Source organism: Mus caroli, chromosome 13 (assembly GCF_900094665.2).
Source record: "Mus caroli chromosome 13, CAROLI_EIJ_v1.1, whole genome shotgun sequence".
NCBI lineage: Eukaryota > Metazoa > Chordata > Mammalia > Rodentia > Muridae > Mus > Mus caroli.
In genome coordinates this window covers 58,406,734-58,431,565 of record NC_034582.1, presented here as the reverse complement: position 1 = coordinate 58,431,565, position 24,832 = coordinate 58,406,734, and the positions used below count along the sequence as shown (strand labels likewise).

General features: G+C 43.1%; 1 protein-coding gene across 13 annotated transcripts in view; it reads right to left on the bottom strand.

Moving 5' to 3' along the window:
• Aopep (aminopeptidase O (putative)) overlaps positions 1-24,832 on the bottom strand; it is a 317,543-nt gene that overhangs the window by 203,724 nt on the left and 88,987 nt on the right. For 12 of the 13 annotated variants that reach the window (XR_003834640.1, XR_003834638.1, XR_003834639.1 and 9 more), the window contains exons 4-5: positions 21,965-22,124; positions 15,725-15,970 (exon numbers count right to left, since the gene is read on the bottom strand). Coding sequence is in view for 10 of the 13 variants with exons in the window: in XM_029468263.1 (XP_029324123.1) it covers positions 15,725-15,970; positions 21,965-22,124 (406 nt within the window). In the remaining 3 variants the exon portion in view is untranslated. The remainder of the gene's footprint in view (positions 1-15,724; positions 15,971-21,964; positions 22,125-24,832) is intronic. The other variant, XM_029468269.1, reaches the window with a different exon arrangement.

The window sequence follows — 24,832 nt, the reverse complement described above, 5'->3', positions numbered from 1 at the left end:
TCACTTTGTAGACCAGGCTGGCCTCAAACTCAGAAATCCACCTGCCTCTGCCTCCCGAGTGCTGGGATTAAAGGCGTGCGCCACCACGCCCGGCTAAGCTCAGCGGCTTTGATGAGCAGAGACAGTCTGTGGTTTTACAGCTTTATTGTAGAAAGGCAGAGGGAAAGAGAGAAGGTAGAAAGAAGGAAGAGAGGCTGGTCATGGCCATGTGGAGAGAGAGAGAGAGAGAGCTGAAGGGATAGAGAGAAGGAGGGCTAGAGAATAAGAAAGGTGAGAGCTTAAAGAGGAGGGGCCAAGCAGCCCATCTTATACTGGGCCGGGCTGTCTTGCTGTTGCCAGGTAACTATGGGGAGGAGCATACCTGGCTATAGTCAGGTAACTGTGGGGGTGGAGTCTAGCTAGGAGCTTGGGATGTTGTCTATGTGACTTATAGTCACAGAATTATGGAGTTGGGGGCTCAGTGGTGTCAGGCACCTGTCTCTGGGAACGTGGCTCGGTGTTCCATCCCTTGTAGAATTTTCTACTGGGTCGCCGGAGCAAGCCTCATTCAACCAAAAAAGGCTGCCTCTCATGGCCCCAAAATGAAGGGCACAGGGAAAGGAATGTCAAGGAGAAACCCAAATTAAATGAAAACAACACTTGTAGCAGGGCAACTCTCAGGAGAGTCCTGCCATGCATGTACTAACCCTTCACCAGTGAAAACAAACCCACGGGCCTCATGGCTGCCTGCTGTGGTATATAAAACTTAGGGTCTTAATATCTTCCACATGGGTGTGCCCCAAAGTACACAAAGGTGCTTGACAGATCATTTCAAACTGTCTGTCAAGGTCAAAACACTACCACCTGCAGGCACAACGTTAATGTCTTCATCTAGTCCCTGCCCCCTTCAAGGGTTCTCTGTTTGTTTGTTTTAACCAGAGCAGTCTGAACTGAAGACAAGCCTGACAACTGTTCAAACATAGGTACATGCGACTTATGACTGTGCAAAGGAGACACCAGAAGGCTGAGACCCAGGGATGGCTAGAGGGGACGACTTAGTCACAACTCTGCAGGAGCCAATGGAGGGGTCCCAAGCCATAAATTGCTGGTTAAAGGGGGAAGGTCATCTCATGGAACCCACTGATGGCAATCTGTTTGAAAAGGCTGATTAGCACAAAGGTACAAGGGGAAGAGGTGAAAATCCTGTTCTTAGGATCTATTTGTTTTGCAATTAATTAGGGGTAAGAAATTCTTTCTGCTTACATATAATAAATAAATAAATAAATAAATATTTTTAAAAAATGGGTGCTGGTGAGATGGCTTAGCGGTTAAGAGCGCCGGCTGCTCTTCCTAAGGTCCTGAGTTCAAATCCCAGCAACCACATGGTGGCTTACAACCATCCGTAACAAAATCTGATGCTCTCTTCTGGAGGGTCTGAAGACAGCTACAGTGTACTTACATATAATAAAAATTTTTTAAAAAATTTAAAAATCCTTTCTGTAGCTCTTCCTTACGGGTCTAACATTCAGATGCCCACTGATGCCAAGCTTTTGATGAGTACAGGAAAATCCCAGCTTGCTTATCTAACTTGCTCTTCTTCAAAAGGAACTGTTAAGTTGCTGAACAAAATTGAATTACCCTACCTTAGCCCTGTTCAAAATATTTTTAAAGATATAATAAAAAAAAAATGCTAGAGCTCTAAGACCCAGTGCAGGCTATTCTAAATCAAACCCTAGAGCGTTCAGCTGCACCTGGGTGCAGGTCCTTAAAGCAAGGCCTCCTGAGCAATAGACAAATCAGGACCATCTTGAGGGAGTTTCTCTCCACCAGCATGCCCATACACTTTGTTCAGTCTGAAATTTCCAAATAAGAGAAGATGATGGGCCATGAGGCTGTGGGGAAGAACCTAGAAAAACTTCCTGGGTTGTTCTTACCTGGCAGAAATCGCCCCCATGCCCTCTTAGATTCCCCATTCTGTAGTTCAGAACTACAGCCTAGGAAGCCAGTGTGCATTCCAAATCCTTTCCAGGTCTCTACAGTGGTCCAGGCAGAGGTAGAAATTCCAGGGCACAAAGCACTGTGTTGGGTAAAGGCAGAAACCCTCAGGATTTTTATGATTATTTTCCTCATTCTTCAAATGCATCTTTTTGTGTGTGTGCTTTGTAATATACTTAACACACACACACACACACAAATGCCACATTAAATGTGTACAACTTTATCTAAGTAAGTATGGATACACAGAGCAGGAAATTTAAAGTGTGAAGCTTCCAAATGTTAAAGTTGCACTAAAGGTTAGTTAGGGTGGTGTTCTCCTTCTGGTCAAGCGCCTCTGACAGAGGTAGAGACGTAGTATTCCTGTTGGTGTGGTCAATCACCTGGCCAAGGGACCACCCTAGCAAGCCAGGCTCACCTTAAGCCATGCTGAAGAGATAGGCAGAAAACTTTTCCTTGAATAAGATACTTTTCCTTCCCAGGATGCCCCTTGCCCCACAAGCCAAGCAGCCATGAGGTTTGACTGGGTCTGTCTACCTTTCTAAGTTTGGATTAAAATTCTTCCTTTGTCTATATCTCTGTTTCAGAACCTAAGCATGCATTCCCTGTACTTTGAGTTCCATGACCCATCTCTGAAGCTTCCCTCCAAAGAGTCCCTCCCTGTCATGTGGCCGGCCTTCCCTCCCCCACCCATCTCCACAGCTGCAGAGGCACACTGCTTGCCGGCTCTGAGGGTTTTCCTTTTAAACTCTTATTAAAATTGTCCTTGAACTTCCACTTGATTCCATTCTTAAATTTGTTGATTAATAGGACTAAAAACCCCAGGAGTCCGATTTCCCCAGTATTGCAACATGCAGTGGCTCAGTGGACCGAACTGTCAGAGCCTAAATAGCTTCCTTGATACTGTGAAGTATCCCAATATATCCAAGTCCTCAGTCACCAAAGACAGAAAAAAGGATTCCACCGCTGGCTGCACATTGGAGTCCTAGATATTTGTGAATAGAATCATCTCTCAAAAAGTGTGTTGAGGTGGGTTTTAGTCTGCAGTGGTCCCATGAAATAAATGTGTACGACTGAGCACCATAGTGGGGTGACACTGTTCAGCTGGGGAGAAGGAGTCTGTGACAGGCAGATGCATCAGGATATTAAATCAGATGACAAGAATATTCAAGGCTTTCCTAAAAGATTTCTAGTAAGGAACTCCCTTTTTTTTTTTTTTTTAAGATTTATTTATTTATTATTTGTAAGTACACTGTAGCTGTCTTCAGACACACCAGAAGAGGGCGTCAGATCTCATTTCAGGTGGTTGTGAGCCACCATGTGGTTGCTGGGATTTGAACTCTGGACCTTCGGAAGAGCAGTCGGGTGCTCTTACCCACTGAGCCATCTCACCAGCCCAAGGAACTCCCTTTTAACTCTGTGGAATCCATGTATTTCCTAAACTGATTACCTTGCAAAGGCCCCCCCCCCCCCCCAGAATTACTTACATTCCACAAAACTAGTCTCCTTGAAGCTTCAAAAGCTTCAGACTTAAGCGCACTGCTTGTGGACGTTGTACATCGTGGTGCGCACTAGGCTCCGCACCACGATGTACAACGTCCACAAGCAGTTCAGACTTAAGCGCATGTGTCCTCCAGGCATACATAACTTGTCTAGCATCCACCATACTTGTTCACTGATAGGTTGGTGTTCTGGCCATTGTTTGTCCATTCTGTCCCAAATATCAGCTTGGGTAGGACATCCCTAACTGGTTAAGTACAAAAAAGTGCAGAACTACAACAGACTTGCTCCTAAAGGAAAACACTGTCCTTTAACTCTTGGATGCCCTCACAGAGGACTCAATGATTAAAATTACCAACTGCAGTTCAAGAAGGCAGCTTCCAGGGACAAAGGCCTTGTTGCCAAGACTACAAGAGCAGCTTTATTTTTAGCCAGAAAGTCCAACTCTTTTAGAATGGAGTCTCAGAATTCCCATTTCACCATGTGAAAAGGGGAGGAGTAATTCTTAGCAAGCTAACTGGGAAAGGTCAAGTGCAGACCTAGGCTCTTCAGTGACTACAGATTTTGTGTTCAGTCTTCCTGTCTAGACCAAGAAGTTACTTCTATAATGAGTACAGGTAGGGGCCAGACATATGGACACACACCTTTAATTCCAGCACAGAGGCAGAGGTAGGTGGTTTTTTATTTCAACCTGGGTCAAGGGACTGAGGTGGGTATTTTACATACCAAAGCAGACCTAGCCTCTAGGTTCAGGCCCAACCTAACAATCCTGCCTTAAACCTTGAATTTTGCAATCTAGGGGCTGGGCTGCCCTTCCCACAGAGGCTTTTCCCTATATAATCCAGACATTTTGGTCTCCCTCTCTTTTTTTTCCCCCTCTTCTCTCTCTGTTTACCCTTTTGCTTTCTCTCCCTCTCCTACTCCCCTTCCCCTTCCCCCTTGCAACTTTCCTGGCCTCCATCCTTGGTGTCAGTGAACTCACCCACATGAGTGCAGCTTCCTAATAAACCTGCTTTCAGCAAAGAAATAACCTTCCAGATGTTGCTGAAACCAGGAAAAGTTGAGCCACCCAGCCAGATGACCCCAGACTTTCCTGACCACATGGGGACCACCACTTCCATCCCTCTCTCCTTCTTCCCTGTATACATCATTTCTTTGGACTGTGAGTACCCATCACCAGCTACTACCTATCTGGGTCCAGGACCCTCTCGCCTCTCTTTGATAACTTGCAGCCACAACAGAGTAAGCCCTGAGACAGGCTGACTCCATAACAGGCTTCAAATTGGCAGTTCAGGAAACTAGGCCTAAATCTCTTGTTTCCAAGAATTGGGCAAGTCCAGGCAAGTCCAGGCCTCAGAAGCTGTCCACTACCTGGCCAGTGGGTCAGCAGCAGTTTCCAGACTTCCTCAGCAACAGTTTCTAGACCTACCCAGCAATGATTCTGGAATGTCCCTAAAGATAGAGCCAACGATTGAGGTCACCTACCCCTCCCCAGAATTCCCTTGATGTGCTTTAAATTGGGCCTGCAAGCTCACTTGGGCATCTCCATCTTGGAATGGGAGACCCCAGCATGCTGAACTTCTGCAGAATAAAACACGTTTTGCTTTTACATACTATGAGTCATTCTTCAACAAATCAAGGGCCCTTACATCCTCATTCTAAACAATGATCTAGTCTTTGTTTTGGGGAAGATTTGATATAGAGATCTCTTATCTGAGGTCACCACCCTAGCATAAATGTTCGTTTATCTCAGACTATGAACTGGGACACCAGTCCAATATTGTTGGGATCTCCTGCAAACACTGAGAAGATGAGTGCTAAGCGATCTAAAACAAAAATTTATTCAAATTGGCCTGAACTCCCTATGCCTAGTTTTTTGGAAGCTGGGTTTTTCCCCACTCCCCAAACCACTCTTAGCATAGGGCTCCAGGTACAACCTAGCCCTGTTCTCCCTCACCTCTCACCTGTCCATGTGTGGCTCCTGTGGCAGCTGTGGCATCAGTAGCTGCATCAGCACCAACATTGTTGATTGCATTGGTGATGGTGAATGACCAGCCTGCTCATTTTAAATCTCCCGCTGCACCAACAGGACAAAAGTATACACACTGGGTACTTGGCACATGACTGGTCACCATCTCGACTTTGGGATAAGAGGGTCAAATTATGATTTCACCACCATTTTTCTTAAGGGCAACAACACATAACATCTTCAAAACAGACTTTTAAATTGACATAGAAGTTTTGGTTCTAGTCTCATAAAAGCTACAATAAATAAAAAATTCAAGTTGATAGCTTTGAACCTTATAAGTGATCATATCCTTTAATATGTTCATAATTATATTGAAAGTCATGTTGAGAACTGATGCAGTTAATTATTAAAGCTTTATTTGAGCCTCCTGCTTTGTTTGCTAGATGTACACTTAGAACAGGTGACTAAAAACAGACGTAGATTGTTTGACCCAGATATGCTTAGTAGTTACTGCCTCAGACCTGTCAGAGACCTGCTAAATATGGCACTTAGAATCTTAAACTTAGGATGCTTAAAATGACAGAGACTCCCAAATCCTAGCAGTGATACCTCAAGTTCTCCAAGAAGATACAGACACAACAAGAAAGGACTCCACCCTGATTGTGGTATGATAACCACTGAGAAAGACTGCCCTAATGCCTTGCCTGCTGCTGAGGCCCGGCCTGAACTGTGGACAAACAGGGACACTGGGCATGCCTCATGCTGCTTACATCAAAGCAAGGTCAGTCTCCCAAGTTCCTCCTTCACAGGAAGGCCTCTCAGATTTGTTGGGCCTGGCAGATGAATATTGATCCTGTTCTGGAACTTGTGTCCCCAGTGAAGTCATAGACATCATGGGAACCTAGTGGGGTGACTGGGTAATGGGTAAATCTGTCATTTTAATTGACACATAGGGCGTTTAGATATATCCTTCTTAGGTCTTTGAGGAGTTTGAACCCAATGATCAACCACCTGTGTCTCATGGTAAATAACTAGATAGGGGAAGTTTATGTAAGGTTTGTGGATGTGGAAGCTTCTAAGAAAGTGTTTAAAGGTCTAGGAAGATGTTCTGAGGTAGGTAAATACAAGTTATAAAGGATTTATCTTTTTGTAAACTTAAAAACATTCTTGTATATTTCAGGGAATCTACTCAAATGGACTCAAGATAAGTACTGCCATTTAACAACCTGCCCCCCCCCCACCTGCCTATTCCTGAGGGTGGGATCTATTTCCCTTTTCCTGGGACCCCCCATCCCTTTTCCAACTCCCAAGACCATAGGCCTAAAAATTTCAAATGTACACTGTCTTAGGTTTTACTGCTGTGAACAGACACCATGACCAAGGCAACTCTTACAAGGACAACATTTAATTGGGTCTGGTTTACAGGTTCAGAGGTTCAGTCCATTATCATCAAGGTAGGAGCATGGCAGCATTCAGGCAGGCATGGTACAGGAGGAGCTAAGAGTTCTATATCTTCATCCAAAGGCAGGCAGAAGAAGGAAGCTTGGCTCCTAGGAAGCTAGGATGAGGGTCTTAAAGTCCACAGTGACACACCTACTCCAACAAGGCCAAATCTCCTAATAGTGCCATTCCCTGGGCTAAGCATATACAAACTATCAAATATACCCCAAAAAGTTTTCTCCCTAAAATCCTATCTTCTGCCCCTAACATCCAGGTGTTCTCTCAGAACTTGCATCCAGGAAAGCTTCAACACAGTTACTGACAGGTGCTGTGGCCCAGCCTCACAAACGGCTTCAGTTGGGCCTACACACTCCTACCCCAAGATGGTCTCACTACCTGAACAGCAGTGAAACAACCAGTTCTTCCCGGACTTGGCTGACATTTCAGCTTTTTGCCCATACTCCAAAAACTGCACCCCAATGTCAGCAGAAAGTAGTCACAGATGATTAGAGTGTCCCAATAAACTTGCCTCTAATCTAATCTAATCTAATCTAATCTAATCTAATCTAATCTAACATCTGTTTTACATTGGCTCATTTTACCAGCAGCAGAGAAATAAGTTACCAGGTGGACCTTTGTGAGTTTGAGTTCAGCCTGGTCTACATAGAGTTCCTGATCAGCCAGAGATAAACAGTGAAACCATGGAGACAGAGAGACAGACATCAAGAGATAGTAAGTGAACATGGGTATACACCAAGAAGCAGAAGGTGTCCTACTTTGAGCTCCACTTTGGAGTTAAATTGTGATTCATTTTAACATTGAACCCTCACATCCCACACAACATTCAGGTTTTTATGAAAATAGTATTTCTTTATTTCAAGATTAGGGTCTTGTGGGGCCTAGGCTAGCCTGTCTTTATGTAACCAGAGATGCCTGAAGTAGAAACTTCTAGTCTCTTTGGACAGTCAGTTGTATCAGATGGTATTTTGCTGGGGTAGAAACGTGAAGGAGTGTTTTCCTGAAGTGGACACAGGTGAAAGGATGTTTTGCTAAGGTAGACTTGTGAAGGAACATTTCAATAAAGCAAACTTGTGAAAGGACAAATGATGTTAAGAAGAACCCAAATAGACAGTGGATGACACTGGATGGTATCGGTATCTTACCTTTGTTTATTCGTCATCTTTGTTGAGACTCCATAAGGAGAAACACACCAAAACTAAAACTTCTAGTGGTGTGCTGGTGGCTTCTTGCCATGGAATTGGCAGAGTGATGTTATCTGATATAGACTCACATGGAGTTTTGCTAAGACAGACTCACATGCTGAGGCCAGACACATGGTGAAATGGGCTTGGCTTGGCTTGCTTGTATAGCTAGCTTTACAACACTTCTTGGTCTCTCATATTTACTGATCTTTGCTTTGTTGAAAGAGGCACAGTAGAGAATGTCTCCTGGTGTCCCCACTGGTCTTAATCTCTCCTGCTGATTCTGCTAAGGCCTAGCTGGGTCATGCCACTACTGCTGCTATCCCAACACTACTGAACTGGACTGCTGGTATATCCATGAAGTGTTTTTTTGAGTGAATCAAGCTGCCACTGCCGACTCCTGTGGACTGAACTGCTGATTTCTTCACAAAGCAGATGTGATTTGCTCCAAAGAACAATTTCTAAACCAGAACACTCCCCTCATATCATAATATCCTTTTTTTCCCTACTACCTCTGGTGGGTAGTAGGCTAGAGGGGAGGTTAAAGTGTTTAAGAACCATCAAAGTAGGTCTTTGAAAAATCTAAGCCAACGGGTGATCCTGAATTTCTGATCCTCTTGCTTCCAGAAACTGAGGATATGGGTATGTGACCTCACATCCCATTTTATGCTGAAGATTGAACCTAGGGCTACAGGCATGCTAGAGAAGCACTCTGTAAACAGCTATATCTTCAGCCACCAAAGGAATACAGTTTTGAAAATAATTTCCTTTTATCTTTGGCCTTTCACTCAATGTGATCAATTGCACTGTAGAATGAGTTAAGGGCACAAGGCTATATACTCCATACATAGGTCCCTCTCAGTAGAGTCCTTCATGAATTATGTTTAAAGACTATTTCTAGAGCTAGTATTCTCCCCAATAAGTAACTAACATGTTTATAACGTTGTCTAGAACCCAGCACTTTTCTCTGTAATAGTTTCAGAAATGAGACCCTGAAACGGTCAACATTCAAATGTAGGCTCTTATCCCTTGCCTTCCATGATTCCCTATCCAGTGAGCACAGCAATAGGGGCTCATTAGTGAGGTGGGAGTGGCTTTCCCTCCAAGAGGAGAATCATAAGTTGGTGGTAACTAGCCACATCAGGCAGGGTGGAGGACTGGAAGAGATTAGCTGCTTATGATGACATCAAAAGAGAGAGATGATTACAAACACAGGTAGAGGATGATTGCTGCAGGCCTTTCAAAGGCCTGGCAAGTTCTCTTGAAGGATGGCTTCAGCAGTTCTCTGTCAGTCTACGTGTGTGTGAACAGTTCAAAGAAAAGGAAACACTTAAGTGCAATCATCCAGAGGGTGAGAGGTCACAGTCCGATGATGATAAAATGCTACTTGTGGGTCTGACAAGCGGCACAGCTGCTCCATAACAAGAAGATTCTAGACAAACAGAAGCCATGCTTTCACTTTGACCACCCCTCAACGAGAAGCTGGTTCTGCACACTCACCGCAAAGCTGGCCCACTCTGAGCCATCATCCACATCACCTTCCCTCAGAGCAATGCCTTCAACCCAAGAGAGTTAGACAAGTCTCTCCAATGTCGGAGCTCCAAACTCTCAGTCCCTGCACAACTTAATACAAACTGATTACTGTCAAGACCACTGTTTCTTAAACTGTGGGTGGATACCTGAACACTGTAACTGAGTTGGGGGGCAGGGGCACAAAAGTTTGGCCCCAGTGAAATGTTGCTGAGCCTATAACCAGTATAGTTCAAACCCAACACATGCTGAGTTGAATGTGTTTCTGGCAGCAGTTACTGGCATTGCATCATATGTTCACTTTGCACTTCTCCTTGCAGCTCCAAACACTTGTCACAAACTTGCAGCTGCTGAATGTTACCACCACCGGGTTTTCACTGTGCACACAAGGTTTTCTGCTTTCATGGAAACAAAGATTTAATCACAGGAAGCAAGGACTTATATTTTCCTATTATCATGCCTCAGCATGCAAGTGTGAGATCAGTGTATCTCTGGATTGATTATTTCATGTTAGCATGTTTGGCTTTAGGAATGCTTAAGTTGCTGATTTGAGTTTCATTTTTAAAAAAATCATAAAATGAATCGGACCATTAGAATTAGTGCATAATTTCTAATGATTTTTTTTTTAGCTGGCTGTAAAATACTCCTACCATATTTGTTTGAAACAGCCTTCTGAATGTTGAGGATTTTAAAGTCAAAATATCAATCAATTTTGAAAAATACTGAAGGTGCAACCATATCCTGCAGTGTCAATTATTCAGCTAGGATTTAACTGTTCATGTAAAGATACACAGCCATATCTGTTGCATTAATGTGCATGGTAGTCTTTAATAAATGATGTACTGAAAATGCTAAGATATATTTCTTTACCACTCATCAGTAAACATTTTGCTTTTGTACTAATTTTACACTTACAATTTTAATATAAAGATCTCTTGCAGAGAGGGCTTGTGAGTGGTAAAGCCAAGGTCACCATGTCTATGATCAGCAAAACCACTGTACCCAGGGCTTTCCAAGCCCTACAAACCTAACACTTTATGGATAACAGTTACTGCTTTAGGAAAGAGAAATGACGAGCAGAACAAGTTAGGAGAAGACCCCTCACTAAGAAGAGAAGCCAAGTTAGATAAATCAGCAATCAAGTGAAGAAAGTGTCAAGAAAGCACCAAGGGGGCACACCACCTGCCACCCTCCACCCTCAGAGGGCCACTGCTCAGCGAACAGTCCCAGCAAGCTTGCAAAAACCAAACTTTTCTAGGGACAGAAAAGGAAGGTGTGAGCTGCTTGTCACCTCACCCACCTGTGCAAAAAGGCACAAGGGACAGGAGTGCTCATTCAAATGTTTGGGTTTTTAAAGAAACAACTCATAAAAAACATTTGAGATTGTACTTAAAATCTGAGAAACCATGGAAGCTCAAAACAAAACATATATGCAAACCCCAAGTATGGAGCTTGTGAGAGAAAGCCAAAGAGTTAAGGGTGGGCAGACAGGGGAGTGAACACGCGCTAACTTGTCTCGGGGCCTGTTCCTCAGGGAAGAACCACTGTGGGCACAACCCTTGGCATTTAAAGGAGGGGCCTTTGGGAATTAAAGTGTAAGTTAGCAAAAAAAAAAAAAAAAAAAAAAAAAAAAAAAAAACAATTGAAGAAAGACTTCCAAGGCCTGTGAAACCTTACCACTTAAGATAATGACAGAAACTTATGACTGCTTCCTCTCTGGCAGAAAGGAGCGCAGTCAGAGGCTGAAAACAACAGGCCCTTTGTAGCGGCCTGTTGTGCTTTGCTTATTCTATTACGAATTGGCTGGGAGATAAGAACAAACAAGACAACACCCTGTCTAACTCCAGGGAGAGGGGTGGGGCAACCTGGCTCCAGTCGCTCCTGGGCAAGTGTGTGCAGGGCGACTGTTTGTACTTGAGGTACTTAGGAAACTCCATGCAGAGTCAGGAGCTGGGATAAGACACAGACATCTTCCATTGCACAACCCAAACAAGTTGTGTTAATAAGGGGCTTTACAATATTTCTCCACCAAAAGCATTGAGAATATTTGAGTAATTATTTCTCTAAACTCTTTGTCAACATTATTTTTGTTCAGTAAGAAAAAAAAAATCCTTAAAAATGTAGACAAGCAAACATTTACATTGAGCTCCCCTCCCTGAGCCCTACCATGTGAGCAAGGAATCACGCAACAGACAGCAGGTAGAGACAATGTGGCTTGGGGTCACCTTTCTCCCTTGGCACGGGGTAGAGTCCAGTCTAGGAGTCAGGTGCTGTGCTAGTTCCAGCAGTGGAGGTTCTGCTTAAGAACAGCAGTTGCTGAGCCCTGGGGCTCTAGTTAGCAGGTCACGAGACAGTACAACACCCATGACCCCAGGACAAAGCTCCTCTCTGTGGTTGTCCCATATCTCAGTGTCTGTGCTTATTCTCACGTGGCTGACCTGAGCCCACCCTAACAAAGCCACCCTCCCTACCCTCCAGTGCCCTTGGTTTTACTTTCTGCAGAGCACACATTTTCACTTCTGTGTATTCTCTATTTCTCCCAGACTGGAATGAAGATCTATCTCATCAACCGCACTTGCCCTTGCAGGTTCCAAAGTTTAAGTGCTGCATGCAGACAACATGCTTGATGGAAACACAGAGACTGAGCCGACAGCTACACACAACCTGCTGTGGAGCCAGTAGAAAGGAGGTCAGAGAGCCGGGTGTGGTGGCGCACACCTTTAATCCTAGCACTCAGGAGGCAGAGGCAGGCAGATTTCTGAATTAAAGACCAGACTGGTCTACAAAGTGAGTTCCAGGACAGCCAGGGCTACACAGAGAAACCCTGTCTTGAAAAAAACCAAAACAAAAAACAAACAAAAAAAACCGAAAGGAGATCAGTGTCTGCTGGCTACTTTAGCCAGCCACACTACCAACTGGACAGAGGCAAGACTAAATTGTGAACAGAGAAGTTGAAATGCAGAGCCACATGACTTTTGATGGCAAGAAACAAAGCACTGAGATAATTTGCAGGATTCTTAAAATTCAATTATGGAGTGGGGGGTGCGGTACCTCGATATCAACAAGGTAGTCTTGCCAGTCTAATTCTGCTTTGTGACATATAACTGAACTATTAAAGATAAAAATAGGTAAGACCAGGACATAATTGTGATCTGATGAGAGACAAATAGCAAAATAATCATGTAGAGAGGTACGACTCACATGTTCATTGTAAGCAATATTCATAAATCTAGTTCCAGGCCATCATTTCACTGACATTACTGACACTATAGCAAGGTATGGAGTGTGACCAAGAGCATCCTTTGCATTCATTTCTCAGAAAAAGGAAGGTGGGTTGGCTGTTCCATCTCAACTTGAGACACGAGAATGCATGAGGTCATAATGAAAACGGTAGAATATTATCTCAACAGCAGGAGAGCTTTCTGTACTTGAGAAACTTATTTAAAATGTATTCATAACTTTATGACTGCATCCTATTACTCCAAAACATGCAGATGCCATGTTCACAGAGGCAGAAATGAAGTGAAACAAACCCAGAAAGTCCACATATCTCAAATGAGTAAAAGATGAGATGGAGCGGGCCATGGAAGACCAAATGCAAGCTGGTAATCAGACAAGAGTGAAAGCACCTTTCCTTTGGAACAGTGAGTAAGGAAAGGGCTGGGACAAGAGTATGTAGCTTGCAAGTTGTAAAAATGTGTTTTCCTCAGTTCACTGGAGTCACCTATTTGGCTCAAAAACAGAACCAAAAAAGAGAGTTTTAAGGATTCTTATTCAAGCTATGATAAATAATGATTAAAACATAGTGTATTGTCCAAACATTTTTAAAAATCATTTCACACATCTAATGATTTTCCTGTTTTTGTTCACATGGAGATGCTGAATGCCATTTGCCAAAGTGGAATACTAAAACGGTACTCATTATAATTAAAACGTAATTGCTAAAGAAGCCCAGAGCTATGGAATTTATGATCCTGCTACATGTTTATAAAACAGGGAGGGACTCAGGAAAGAGCCAGTTAATTTACCAAGAAGTCCTTTGATTCTCCAGCACACTATAATGATCAGGACATGGTGAATTTTGGTTTCTCATGATGGTATCTCAGATTGAGAGTCTCCCTATCCCTGTTTGGGGCACAGAGTTGACCTCTATGCCTACCATCTTTGCTCCAGCAGAGCCTTGAGCACGGATAAAGAGGTAAGGCTCCAGGAGCTGGTTGAGTCATTGAGGTGCTCAGCTATATATGTGGCTCAGAGGGTAGGGATCTATAGGGTCAAGTCCAGCAAGTAGAATCAATTTAAATCAGAGTTTGATAAAACAAAAGTCCACCCCAAATCTGCACCCCAACTAGGAGTACACAACACCATAATCACCCTTCCACAGTTCAACTGCAAAGAACAGTCGCAAAATACAGGAGATGACTTAACTAGAGCAGACTACTTCCTGACTAATAGGGAAAGGTAGGGTGGGGATGGAGGATCTATTTGAGAATTCTGTACAGTTCTCTAGTTCTGAAGCCTAATAGCACTCTCATGGTGGCTAAGTTGTTGCTAACACCCCAGTTTTGACATTTAGTACACAGCACCATTTGGCCTTCAGGTACTTAGGTATATTATTTAAAAAATATAGCACTAAGAAGAATTAAATCATGTTAAATATCTCAAAAAAACAAAAATTTTACCATCTGCCTGCTTGGGCATGCAGACTTGGAAGGGAAGCTTACAGAATAGTCTGCAGGTTAGCACATTCTACTTCTGGCAGACTGTGTCTCAAGAAGGAGCTATCAAGAAGTTCTATGCATGAAAAATACTTTGCTTTTGGTTCCCTCAGGCTAGAACATATAGTTGTTAGCAAATATGTCCTGAAAAACAATGCTCATAAAGTGCTAAAACCTCCCAAACAAATATAACCCCTCAAAACTGTATACAAACGAGATGCATTTAATGAACAACCCTTTCTTCACCAATAAGTTCTTCAAAGGAACCAAAGAAGTCTCCTTGTTAAGACAAACTATATATAGACATCAAGGCAATTATATGATGCATGCAACCACATATATATAATTATCCTAGTTTTTACATTCCCATTATCTTTATAAATACAGGATAAAAATCAGTCTAAACAATTTTGTGAGACCTCTTCAAGGATTACAGCAAGCCTTTAAAAATGTGTTGTGGGGTGTATATGTGTGTGTATAGTATTTTTGTGTGTGTGTGTGTGTGTGTGTGTGTGTGTGTGTGTGTGTGTAGTAAAGATCAAAAGCAAATGTTCTGGACAGTTCTTTTCTACTCAAGGGTTTTACCAAGAATGTGTGCAGGGATTTTTTGGGGGTGTGGGGGAACACTACAAATGACAGCTGTTCAAAAGCATGGAAATTAATTGGCAGCAAGAATTTCCTTGACTAATAGGGAAAAACTCAAAGCCACATGTCTGATGAGCTTGCTTTCCCACCCTAGTCAAGCACAGCCCTGTTAGTGATTAGGATTTGCAAACAGAAGCATAGTCAAGGTTCACGCACCATCTTTTCTCTGTGGGACAGAGCTGCTCTCCCATCACTGTGTGAACAGACAGTGGGGCTGTAATTAACAGAGCAAAGGGTTAGCTAGCAAGTTTCTACTTTTTCTCAGAATCAGATGGAGGCACAGTAAAAATAATTCATTTACTGTATTAAAGATAGGAACAAGTCGTTATATCCTTCCCCCACAGTAAACCATCTGCTTTTAGCTGTTTTTCCAGCACTGTGGATAGATTCATGCTCTGACATGGGGCTCTCAAGTTGTAGCCTTGTGACCAATGGTGAGAATGGATGAGGCAGCTGGTCAGGATTAGGTGAACAGCTGTGGCCCTGGGACCAGGTTTTGTTACTGTGCTTAGAGCCTGACGTATGACCTTGGACTCATTAGCAGTAAGTTCTCATCACCCAAGCTAACAACAACTGAGCAATCATGAAAACTATTCCCTGAAGCTAGCAGTAAGATATCCAGGAGGGAACAATGAACCCCTTCTACCCAAAGCAAACGAAACTCCTGACAGAGTTTGAGAAAAATATTCCTCTATTAGTTCTTAGACATTTGAGGCATGTTCCACATGCCATGGTGAGCAGCATACCTGGCCATTCCCAGACTTGGAAAGTTGGTGGGGACAATGAGTATGTCGAGCCGGGAGAAAGGGTGTGTTCCCAGGACAGAGTGTGCAGCTGAGAGGCAAGAAGGGATCAGCCACAGCAGGGCCTCTTGGCAGGCACCCTCAAGGCACACTGGGGCAAACACTCGATAAGGAATGATGTCCTGGGAGGCAGCAGACGCACTCTGGAACCTGCAAGGGTATTCCATATGACTGCAGGTGTTATCATACCTGGGCAACACAAAAGAAGACAGTGGTTCAAATAGGTTTATTAGAAAAGGCAGTTCAAGTATTGACTTGTTTGCTTTTGGACAGCAGTGAAAATTATAGGTCAAATATTTATTGAGGTGCCTGAAGTGACTGAGTGATTTCAATCTAAGCTAATGAAAGCAAAGATCTTATAGATCTTAGAATTATGGGGGTCATGGGTGGACAAGATTTGAAACAATAAAGCAACCTTCCACACAAATTAAAGTAAATTCTACCTTCAGTAATGTGATCTCAAATATCATCATAGAGAAACTGTTGAAGTGACTGACAGTTTTTAGAGAGGGAGAGATGCAATAGCCGTTTTATTTATTGACTTTTCATTGAGATCTCATGGAGCCCAGGTAGCTCTGAACTCAGGATATAGCTGAGGCTACCCTTCAACTTCTGATTCTTCTGTATCTATCTCTCAAGTACTGGGATTACAGCTATGAGCTGCTATGTACCTGTCTATAGGCAAATTAAAGATTCCATTCTGGAAAATCCTAGAATAGGTGACCTGGGGTGAGGTAGGACAATGAACCAATGACAGTTATAGGTATAGTGTTCAAAAAAAAAAAAAACATAGCTTATCAAAAAGTAATCTAGGCATTTTTCACAATACTTGCCAGAGGCTGGCACTTCTGAAAAGAGCACTCTTTTCAATACCCTTTTGGGCTTTGGAGACAGGGTCATGCATCACAGGCTGGCCTTAAACTCACCATGTAGATGAGAATGGCCTTGAACTCCTGATCATCTTGTCTCTACCTCCTGTGTGCTGGGATTACTGGCATATGCCTGGTTTACATAGTGCTAGGAGTTGAACCTAGGGCTTCCTGCATGTTAGGTAAGTACTCTACCAACTGAGCTATGTCTCTGGTCCCTTTCTAATGCACTTTCAGTATAAATGTAATGAAATCAACCTTCGAGTGAAGCAGAGCAGAACCCAGCTAGCCCCATTGACATGTTACTCCCAGAAAGGCAAAGGAGGAATTGAAAGAAAATTCCTAGGGCCTGACTCACAGGCCTCAAGAGAACTTATATAGCTAAAGAAACCAACATCAAAGAGAATTCTATTTTTTCATCTGTTAACATGCCCTCTATTCAGACACAATGGAAAAACCCTGTAACCTTAAATTGCAGATTATAATTCTAGCTGTGGGTGCTACTGTGATTCACCACAGATACTGAAGAATCTCTAAGTGCTTGCCTGCCTCAATTTGGGCAGGTTGTAACAATAATTCTTCTTGAGGTTTATGAAGTATCTTCCAGACACCAAAGGCCTGTGATCAGGAAATCCACACAGCTATGTACACAAGCTTCACCTTCCACCATCATGCTTCAAGAATTACCAGCCCCAGTGAGGCCTGCATATGGTTGGGGGGTGGGTAAAAAAATGGAGACCCATAAAACTGCCAGAATAAAGTGACTGCAAGAATAGAGTTACTAAGACTGGACTCAAGCCAAAGTCCTGGACTCCTAACATCACCTTATGAGAAAGAAGTCAAAAGTGTCTGCTTGTAAACATTCAACTAAAAAGGCTACAACATCCACCTAAAGACAAGGAGCAAAGATGGCCAACTACTGAGCCTCTATGGGGTTTTTACACAGAAAAACAATGTACTATGGTAATTTAAGGTCACATACTCTCTACTGAAAAGTTTTTACAAGCTGCAGTTGACCATGTGTCCATGGCATATGCCCATACACCTGTAACCCCAGCATTTGAAAGGTACAGACAGAAGAATCAGGAGTTCAAGGTAAGTTTGGGCTCCATGAGACCATGCCTCAAAACTCTCACCCAAAGGCTTTTAGAAGCCAAGTGTGACAACAGCATGGACCAGTATGCCTAGAACTCCAGCACTTGGGCGGCTAAGGCAGGAGTACTGAGGACTTGACACCAGCCTGGACTATGTATGTTCTGAGTCAGCTTGGGTTACAAGTCACAACCTTGTCTTAAAAACCTGAAAAAAAGAGGGGGCCTTCAAAGCATGTTACCTAAAGCTAGAACTCTCTGGATGCAGCTAGGGAATAAGCTTAAGATCTAAACATCATGATGCCTCAGTGCAGGGAGACATGCTATCTTGAAACTGCTTTTTCCCATGGAGGGAGACTAGCTCTTACACCTAAGATAACTAGAGGTTAGGGAACAGAGTGACGGCGGCAATGGTACACCAAACAAGCCTGTTTGTTCAAGGGAAAAGATGAATCATTTTCTTTCCAGGCCTATATGAACACTCACCAAACTAATGAGGATGATAACTGTTAGATGCATAACTTAATCCCATTTTCCATAAAACTCAGGACTTAAAAGCAATCATGCTATGGGAAAATTATGTCACTGAAGCTCTTGATAGTGAAAGAACTGTATGAGGGATGCCACTTGTGAGGTCTTATGTAAAGACCAATACACCTTGGCTTCAGTGGCTGTGCTGTGACCAGTGTGGTGACCAGCTGTGACCAAGGCGAGGACTTCAGTATTTGGGGCCTCTTTCTCTTCATCACACCCACAGTCTTACCAGTATGGCTGCTTGAAGAGAGGAGGACAGATTAGGAAGGATAGGAGAGAACTCTGTGGCATGACAGAATATTTTGAATTAGGTGTGTACACAGTACTCCAGTAGGCCACAGTGGATGTCAATCACATACTAAAATGCTTCCTAAGGTTTCTACAGGCAAAAGAGGACTATACCCATTCACTTCAAGGCCCCATTCAAGCAGCAGCTAAGGGATTACATAATCCAGGGATTATGTAATCAACAGCACAGACCCAGTGGCAACTGGAGATTCTTTTTCTTCTATTCATAGTGGCTTTCCTCAGTTTTTACTACTCTCAAGACAGACTTTCCCTACCCCAAGTCTTCCTTTCTGCAGAACGAATCATCTCAATGTCTTTAACGTAGTGCCAGTTTTCCAATGCTTTCAATCAGTTTCATTAAGTTCTACTGCAGGATAGCCAAGCTTCCATGCCAAGTATAAGCTGAATGACCCCAAATGAAGGCCCGAGAGGCTTAATGTAACACAAAACTCTTCTGTGGCTGAAACTAAGTAGAATTAATGCATATTAGACTGTTTATCTAATGTCTTTAGTCTGTGTGTTTACTAAAATGTTCATTCCAAGTGGACTGGAGGAGTTCTTTGCCCCTGCTAATTTAGCTCATCTGAATGGTGATCAAAAAATTCAGTGACCAAGCTGGGCAGTGGTGGTACACACCTTTAATCCCAGCACTTGGGAGGCAGAAGAGGCGGATTTCTGAGTCCAAGGCCAGCCTGGTCTAAAGAGTGAGTTCCAGGGCAGCCAGGGCTACACAGAGAAACCCTGTCTTGAAAAAAACGCAAAAAGGCAAAAACACAAAAAGGCAAACACACACACACACACGCACATGCACACACACACACACACCACACATCAGTGACCAACCCTTTGGCTAAATTCTGGAAACTAGATGAACACTCAGGCAAGTGAAAGTCGTGGTGTGTAAAGCTTCTGTAAACGTGAGGTTGACATGAGCGAGATTGGTGGGAAGAAAGTCTGGCCAGGCAGGCATCACCAGATGTGAACATGCCCAGAAACACCAACATAGGTGTGATGGCAAAACAGAGTTGCTCAGCCGATGGAGCCAGGGATGTGGTGGATAAACAGAACCACTTTGACTTCTAGAGATAGTCATATGAGATGGGATGACATGGCAGTATTGAGAACTCTAAACTACTGTTTATCAGTTATACATTTCTGATGGACAACCATGTAGATAATCAAAAAGAAAGTGTTCACTGTCAGACATGTAAAGGAGTATGAAGAGGGCATTCCACAACACTACCCCTCCTTATGCTTGCACAAAAGGACACATTTCCTGGAGTGGGACATGTGAGCTCCCTGGCTCCCCTGATTGGCTGGCCTTTTTGGACTCACTTATCAAGAAGGACCTTCTGGAGTGTGCTGTCTGGCCTCTGTAAACCAGTGCAGCAGTTGACCTGTTTGGTAACTGACATGGAAGTATTAGGAAACCTGGCACCTGTGTACTCTCTCAGTTCAATTTGTCAGTGACCAAATCTTTGCCATCATTTCCTTCTGTATGCTCTTCAACTCGTTCCTAGCACACAGGGCAGAAGAAGAACAGGGTTCACCTTCCCTAGGACACAAAGGAAGTTTCTCAGCTTCCTTTTCCCCAGTTCCCCCGTCTGACCTGGCCATGCTCTCGTCTGTTCACAATGGCAGAGACAAATGAAAGGAGATTCCAATTATTCTGAGCAGGAGGGCCTAACCCTACCTAATCTCTTTGTCTTAATCTCCTAATGATCGGTGAGCCCTAAGACTGTAGGTGAATTTCTTCACCACTAAGAGCCCACAAACAGGGCTGGTGAGATGGCTCAGTGATTAAGAGCACTGACTGCTCTTCCAGAGGTCCTGAGTTCAAATCCCAGCAACCACATGGTGGCTCACAACAATCTGTAATGGGATCCGATGCCTACTTCTGGAGTGTCTGAAGACAGTGACAGTGTACTCATATACATTAAATAAATAAATCTTTAAAAACAAAAAAAGAGCCTACAAACAAAGTCTTCATTGTACCAAAACAAACAAACAAACAAACAAACAAACAAACAAACAAACAAAAAAGCATGGCTTTGTCAAGCTGCCATAGGATAGCATCCTCAGGTTCAAGGGCCTTCGTGTTCTTTTTAAAAAATTACATTTTGTGTGTGTGTGTGTGTATGCGTGTGTGTGTGTGTGTGTGTGTGTATACACGTATGTGTGAGAGAGACAACAAAGGGTTCATGCAGAGGTCAGAGAATAACTTTTGAGACTTAGCGCTCTTCATCTAATATATGGGTTCTGGGGAATGAACTCAGGCTTTCAGGCTTGACAGAAAGAACCTTCACACTGAGCCATCTCCCAGTCCCTCAACTTCTGTTTTTCTGAGGATACTCTCTAGTTAGTATCAATAGCTGGGTCATGTAAGTAAGAAGTAAGAAGTAAGAAGATGGCTCCAAGATGCCTTCTGAAATTGCTCAGTTCTTATATTCAGGTGTTAAACATCTCTTTGAAAGATTCTAAGTCACCTCTCTAGAGATTAGACCTAGTGTAAATGAATATAGATAGTGTTCCTCAGTAGGTAGGAAAATAAAACAATTATTGTCTGAGCCTCTATCCTCATTTATAACCAAAAGTAACAGAGCCAACACATCTTACTGGTCTTTTCTCAGATCTAAATGACCCCCAGACACAGCTTGCAGATAGCCTGTGGCTTCTGTGTGGGTTCAGGATCAGCTAGGACACACGACAGTCGCAAACCTTGCAAAGCACATCAGTGCTCTACCACAAGAAGGTACATTTCTTGCTCATACCAAGTCAAAGTTACTCTTTAGGGCCCCTGTCTTCCTCATTCAGAAATTGGGGCCATTTGTAATTACAAAATGAAGCCTACCGTGTGGATCCAGAGCAAGGAAAGGGAATACTAGAAAGTCTCACTTACAGTTAAATATTCCCACATGAAAGCAGTATGTGTCACTTCTGTCCACAATTCCCCTCTTCCCTTTCGAGGATACAAGTAAAAGCTAACCATCTATCTGGAACTATATAAAGTAGAGCCATTAGGAAAGACACTCTAAACCTGACATATTACTGAGAAAAAAGTAGAAACAAGTTTTATGCTGCCAAGAAAGCATAATGTAGGCAGAAAGTGTGACTGTCAGAGAAGAAACCACATGGTGTCAGTTCCTGAGTGCCATATCCAACTTCTAAAGGGTAGGTTCAGTATGAAGCTGTTTAATGTAAGCAAACATGTAGAGATGCTTCTCCTGGCATCACAGAAGAGTTCCATCCACCTGCCTTCTTCTCTTTCCTCATGAGCGCATATTCCTGCCTCCCAGTCCTCTTTTTCCCAGTAGGCCTTTCCCTGCTTTGATGAGGTCCAAACTGGCCCAGGTTCTCAGCAAGTGACTCATAGCCTTAGAGAGACGTCACCAAACACAAACCTCAAGTCCGCTTCCGATGGTAGGAGGGGGAGAATGTGCTCAGTCATCAGATCATCCGATGGGGATGCCTTGGGCTTCATTTCTGTCCAGCACCCCACTGCAATTGCAAAGGTAGAGGCCGGCATTGGCATGGTCACATAGTAATGCCAGCTCATGTATCCTGTAAAGAGAGAACAATTTTCATGAGGCGCTGTGTGGCTCTGAACCCTACTCAATTCTAGTTCTTCTCTCGAAGAGCCTATGGGACAAACTGGCAATGCCTCATTTTTGACACAGGTCATGCCACCTGAAAGGGCATGACTTCAGGCCCCAGGGAAAGCACAAGAGAGATGCTACTTTGAAGCAGCCAAGGAGTTCTGGGTCTCTCCTAGACACCAGATTAAAGTCATCAGCAAGGCTAACTGTACAGGGTGGTGCTGAAGTGGCCACTTGGCCACAAACATAGCAGGGCTCTGGTCCTGGGCTGCCACAGATACAAGAACACATCCTCTTCTTCTCCATGTCTGGCATGAAAAAGAAAACACAGCTGATATTTGATGAAAAATGAATAAAAGAGGAATGATCATTTCTGTCCTGTAATCTAACTATTTTTTTTTTAATTTAATTAAAGTCATTCTAAGATGGATACAGTAGGAAAGCATGAAATTACAGAAAGGAAGTGCCTAGGTTTTGGTCCTGACCTTACAACCAATTAGCTGTGGAAATGTGGTTCTTACCCTCATCCTTCTATTTAGTTGGTCACCCTTTCCTCCCTGAGCTGATGCAAAATAAAAGTAAAGAGTTCTTGGTACCAAGGATTCCCCCAGTTCAAAATGTATTCTCTATTTGGTCTAGACATTAGAGGAGGCTTTCCCTAGATAAGTGATTGATAACTTATAATGCTAGGTCTATCTTACTTAAAAGATGAGGAAGTAAATTTCCTGTTTCTAAAATCTGAACACATCTTCTAATTTAGTATGACATTCTTATCCAAGCATCTGCTATGAGTTGATAGATCATAGAGTCAGGCTTGGTAATGAGTAAGCCTTGGCTATATGGAAAGCTTAGCAAGCTTGAAAATAGTCTGGGATACATGAGACTTCATCTCAGGGTGTGTGTCTGTCTGTCTGTCTGTCTGTCTGTCTGTCTGTCTGTCTGTCTACTGCCAACAGAGGTCAGAAAATGGTGTCAAATCCCTTGAAACTGCAGTTACAGATGTGTGAGAGCTACCATGCAGGTGCTGGGAATCAAACTCAGGTCCTCTGCAAGAGCAACAAGTACTCTGAACCACTAAGCCACCTCTCTACATCCTTACACAATTGTTTTTGAAAAGCTTTGACTTAAGAAGAAAATAACCCAGGTCTAAATCCAAGGGATAGGACTAGTCATGACCTACAGTATTCTTTTGATAATTTGCTATGGATAACTGGAGGTTTGCTTAAAAAAAAATCTAAACCTTAGGGGCTAGGGATGTAAAACAGTTGTTAGGAATACTTGCCTTATATACATACACCTGTAATCTCTGCTCTCGAGAGATAGAAGCACTTAGATCAGAGATTCAAGCTTGTCCTTGGCTACATACTGAGTCCAAACCAGCCTAGGCTACATAAGAACTTTGGGATCAGCAAGAGAGAAGCCATACAGAGGCTTGAGGAGCAGAGGCCTGCTGACATGGAAGCTGGAGACCTGGGATCAGCTGTGGTGAGGCTGGTGTATGTATGCACTCTGAACTGCCAGTCTGTTTCTTAAAGTTCTCTTCCCGACTCTTAACAAACAGAGGAGCTTCAAGGTACTTACAGAAAGCATAGGGCTCAAGACTGAGAGAACAAAGTAAGTATAAAATACACCTGGAGGACAGTGAGCACACTCAAGATGTTAACACCATCAGACAGAAAACCTCAGAATTAAAGGAGTGTATTTCAAAGTACATCATTGGTAAAGAAGAGCTTGATGGGAAAAAGAAAGACCCAATTAAGGGATGAGAGAAGATACTGAGGTGAAAATATCTTCCAGAGGGTCAAATAAAACCAAGCCAAAACAAAACAAAACAACACAACAAAAATAAGGGAGAAGGAAAGTGCAGTTGAGAGGCCCAACACCCATGTAATAGAATTCCTCCAAAACAAGGCAGAGAAAGAAAGTAGGAGAGTACTGTCAGCTTACAACTCAGGGTATTGCACCAAAAAGAAACATGATACTCCAGACAGAAAAGACACAAAATACCTGAGACATAGAGTAAGACACTCATATCAAGAGTACTATGGAACTGAAGCAGGAGAATAAAGACAAGATCCTACATTTTCAGATACACAGGGCTTAAAAACATCTACCTCGTACATACCCATATTCCTTGGAAGCTACTAGACCACAGAAATATGCTTCAAAAAGAGGCCAGAGAGAAATGAGAATGCCTGCAGACCACACACCCACAGAAGTCAACTAAGGACCCAGAGAGAATCCCTCAGGTAACCAGGAGACCAAGAGTCCAGGACTGATAAATACACAGAAATACAAGAAAATAGAGTGGGGAGACACCAAAGCACCATTATTAACTCCAAGTAGAAGGAACACAAAGAAATGTTACAGCCATAGCTTTTCTACAAGCCTCTGGTTCTTCATGAATACAAACTTGGAGTATTGATACAAATCATATAATGTGACCTACAAAGAGAACATAGGACACTGGGAAGGCCCAGTTCTGCATAACAAGCACCTTATCAAGAATGCAAGGCAGGAAACCCTAAGTAGCCAGGTAAGAGTTAGAAGTAGCTATTTCCAATTTGCAAAACACAAGAAAATCAAGAAGAGGGAAGACCAATGGGTGGATACTTCATTCCTCCTTAAAATAGGGAACAAAATACCCATGAAAGGAGTTACAGAGACAAAATT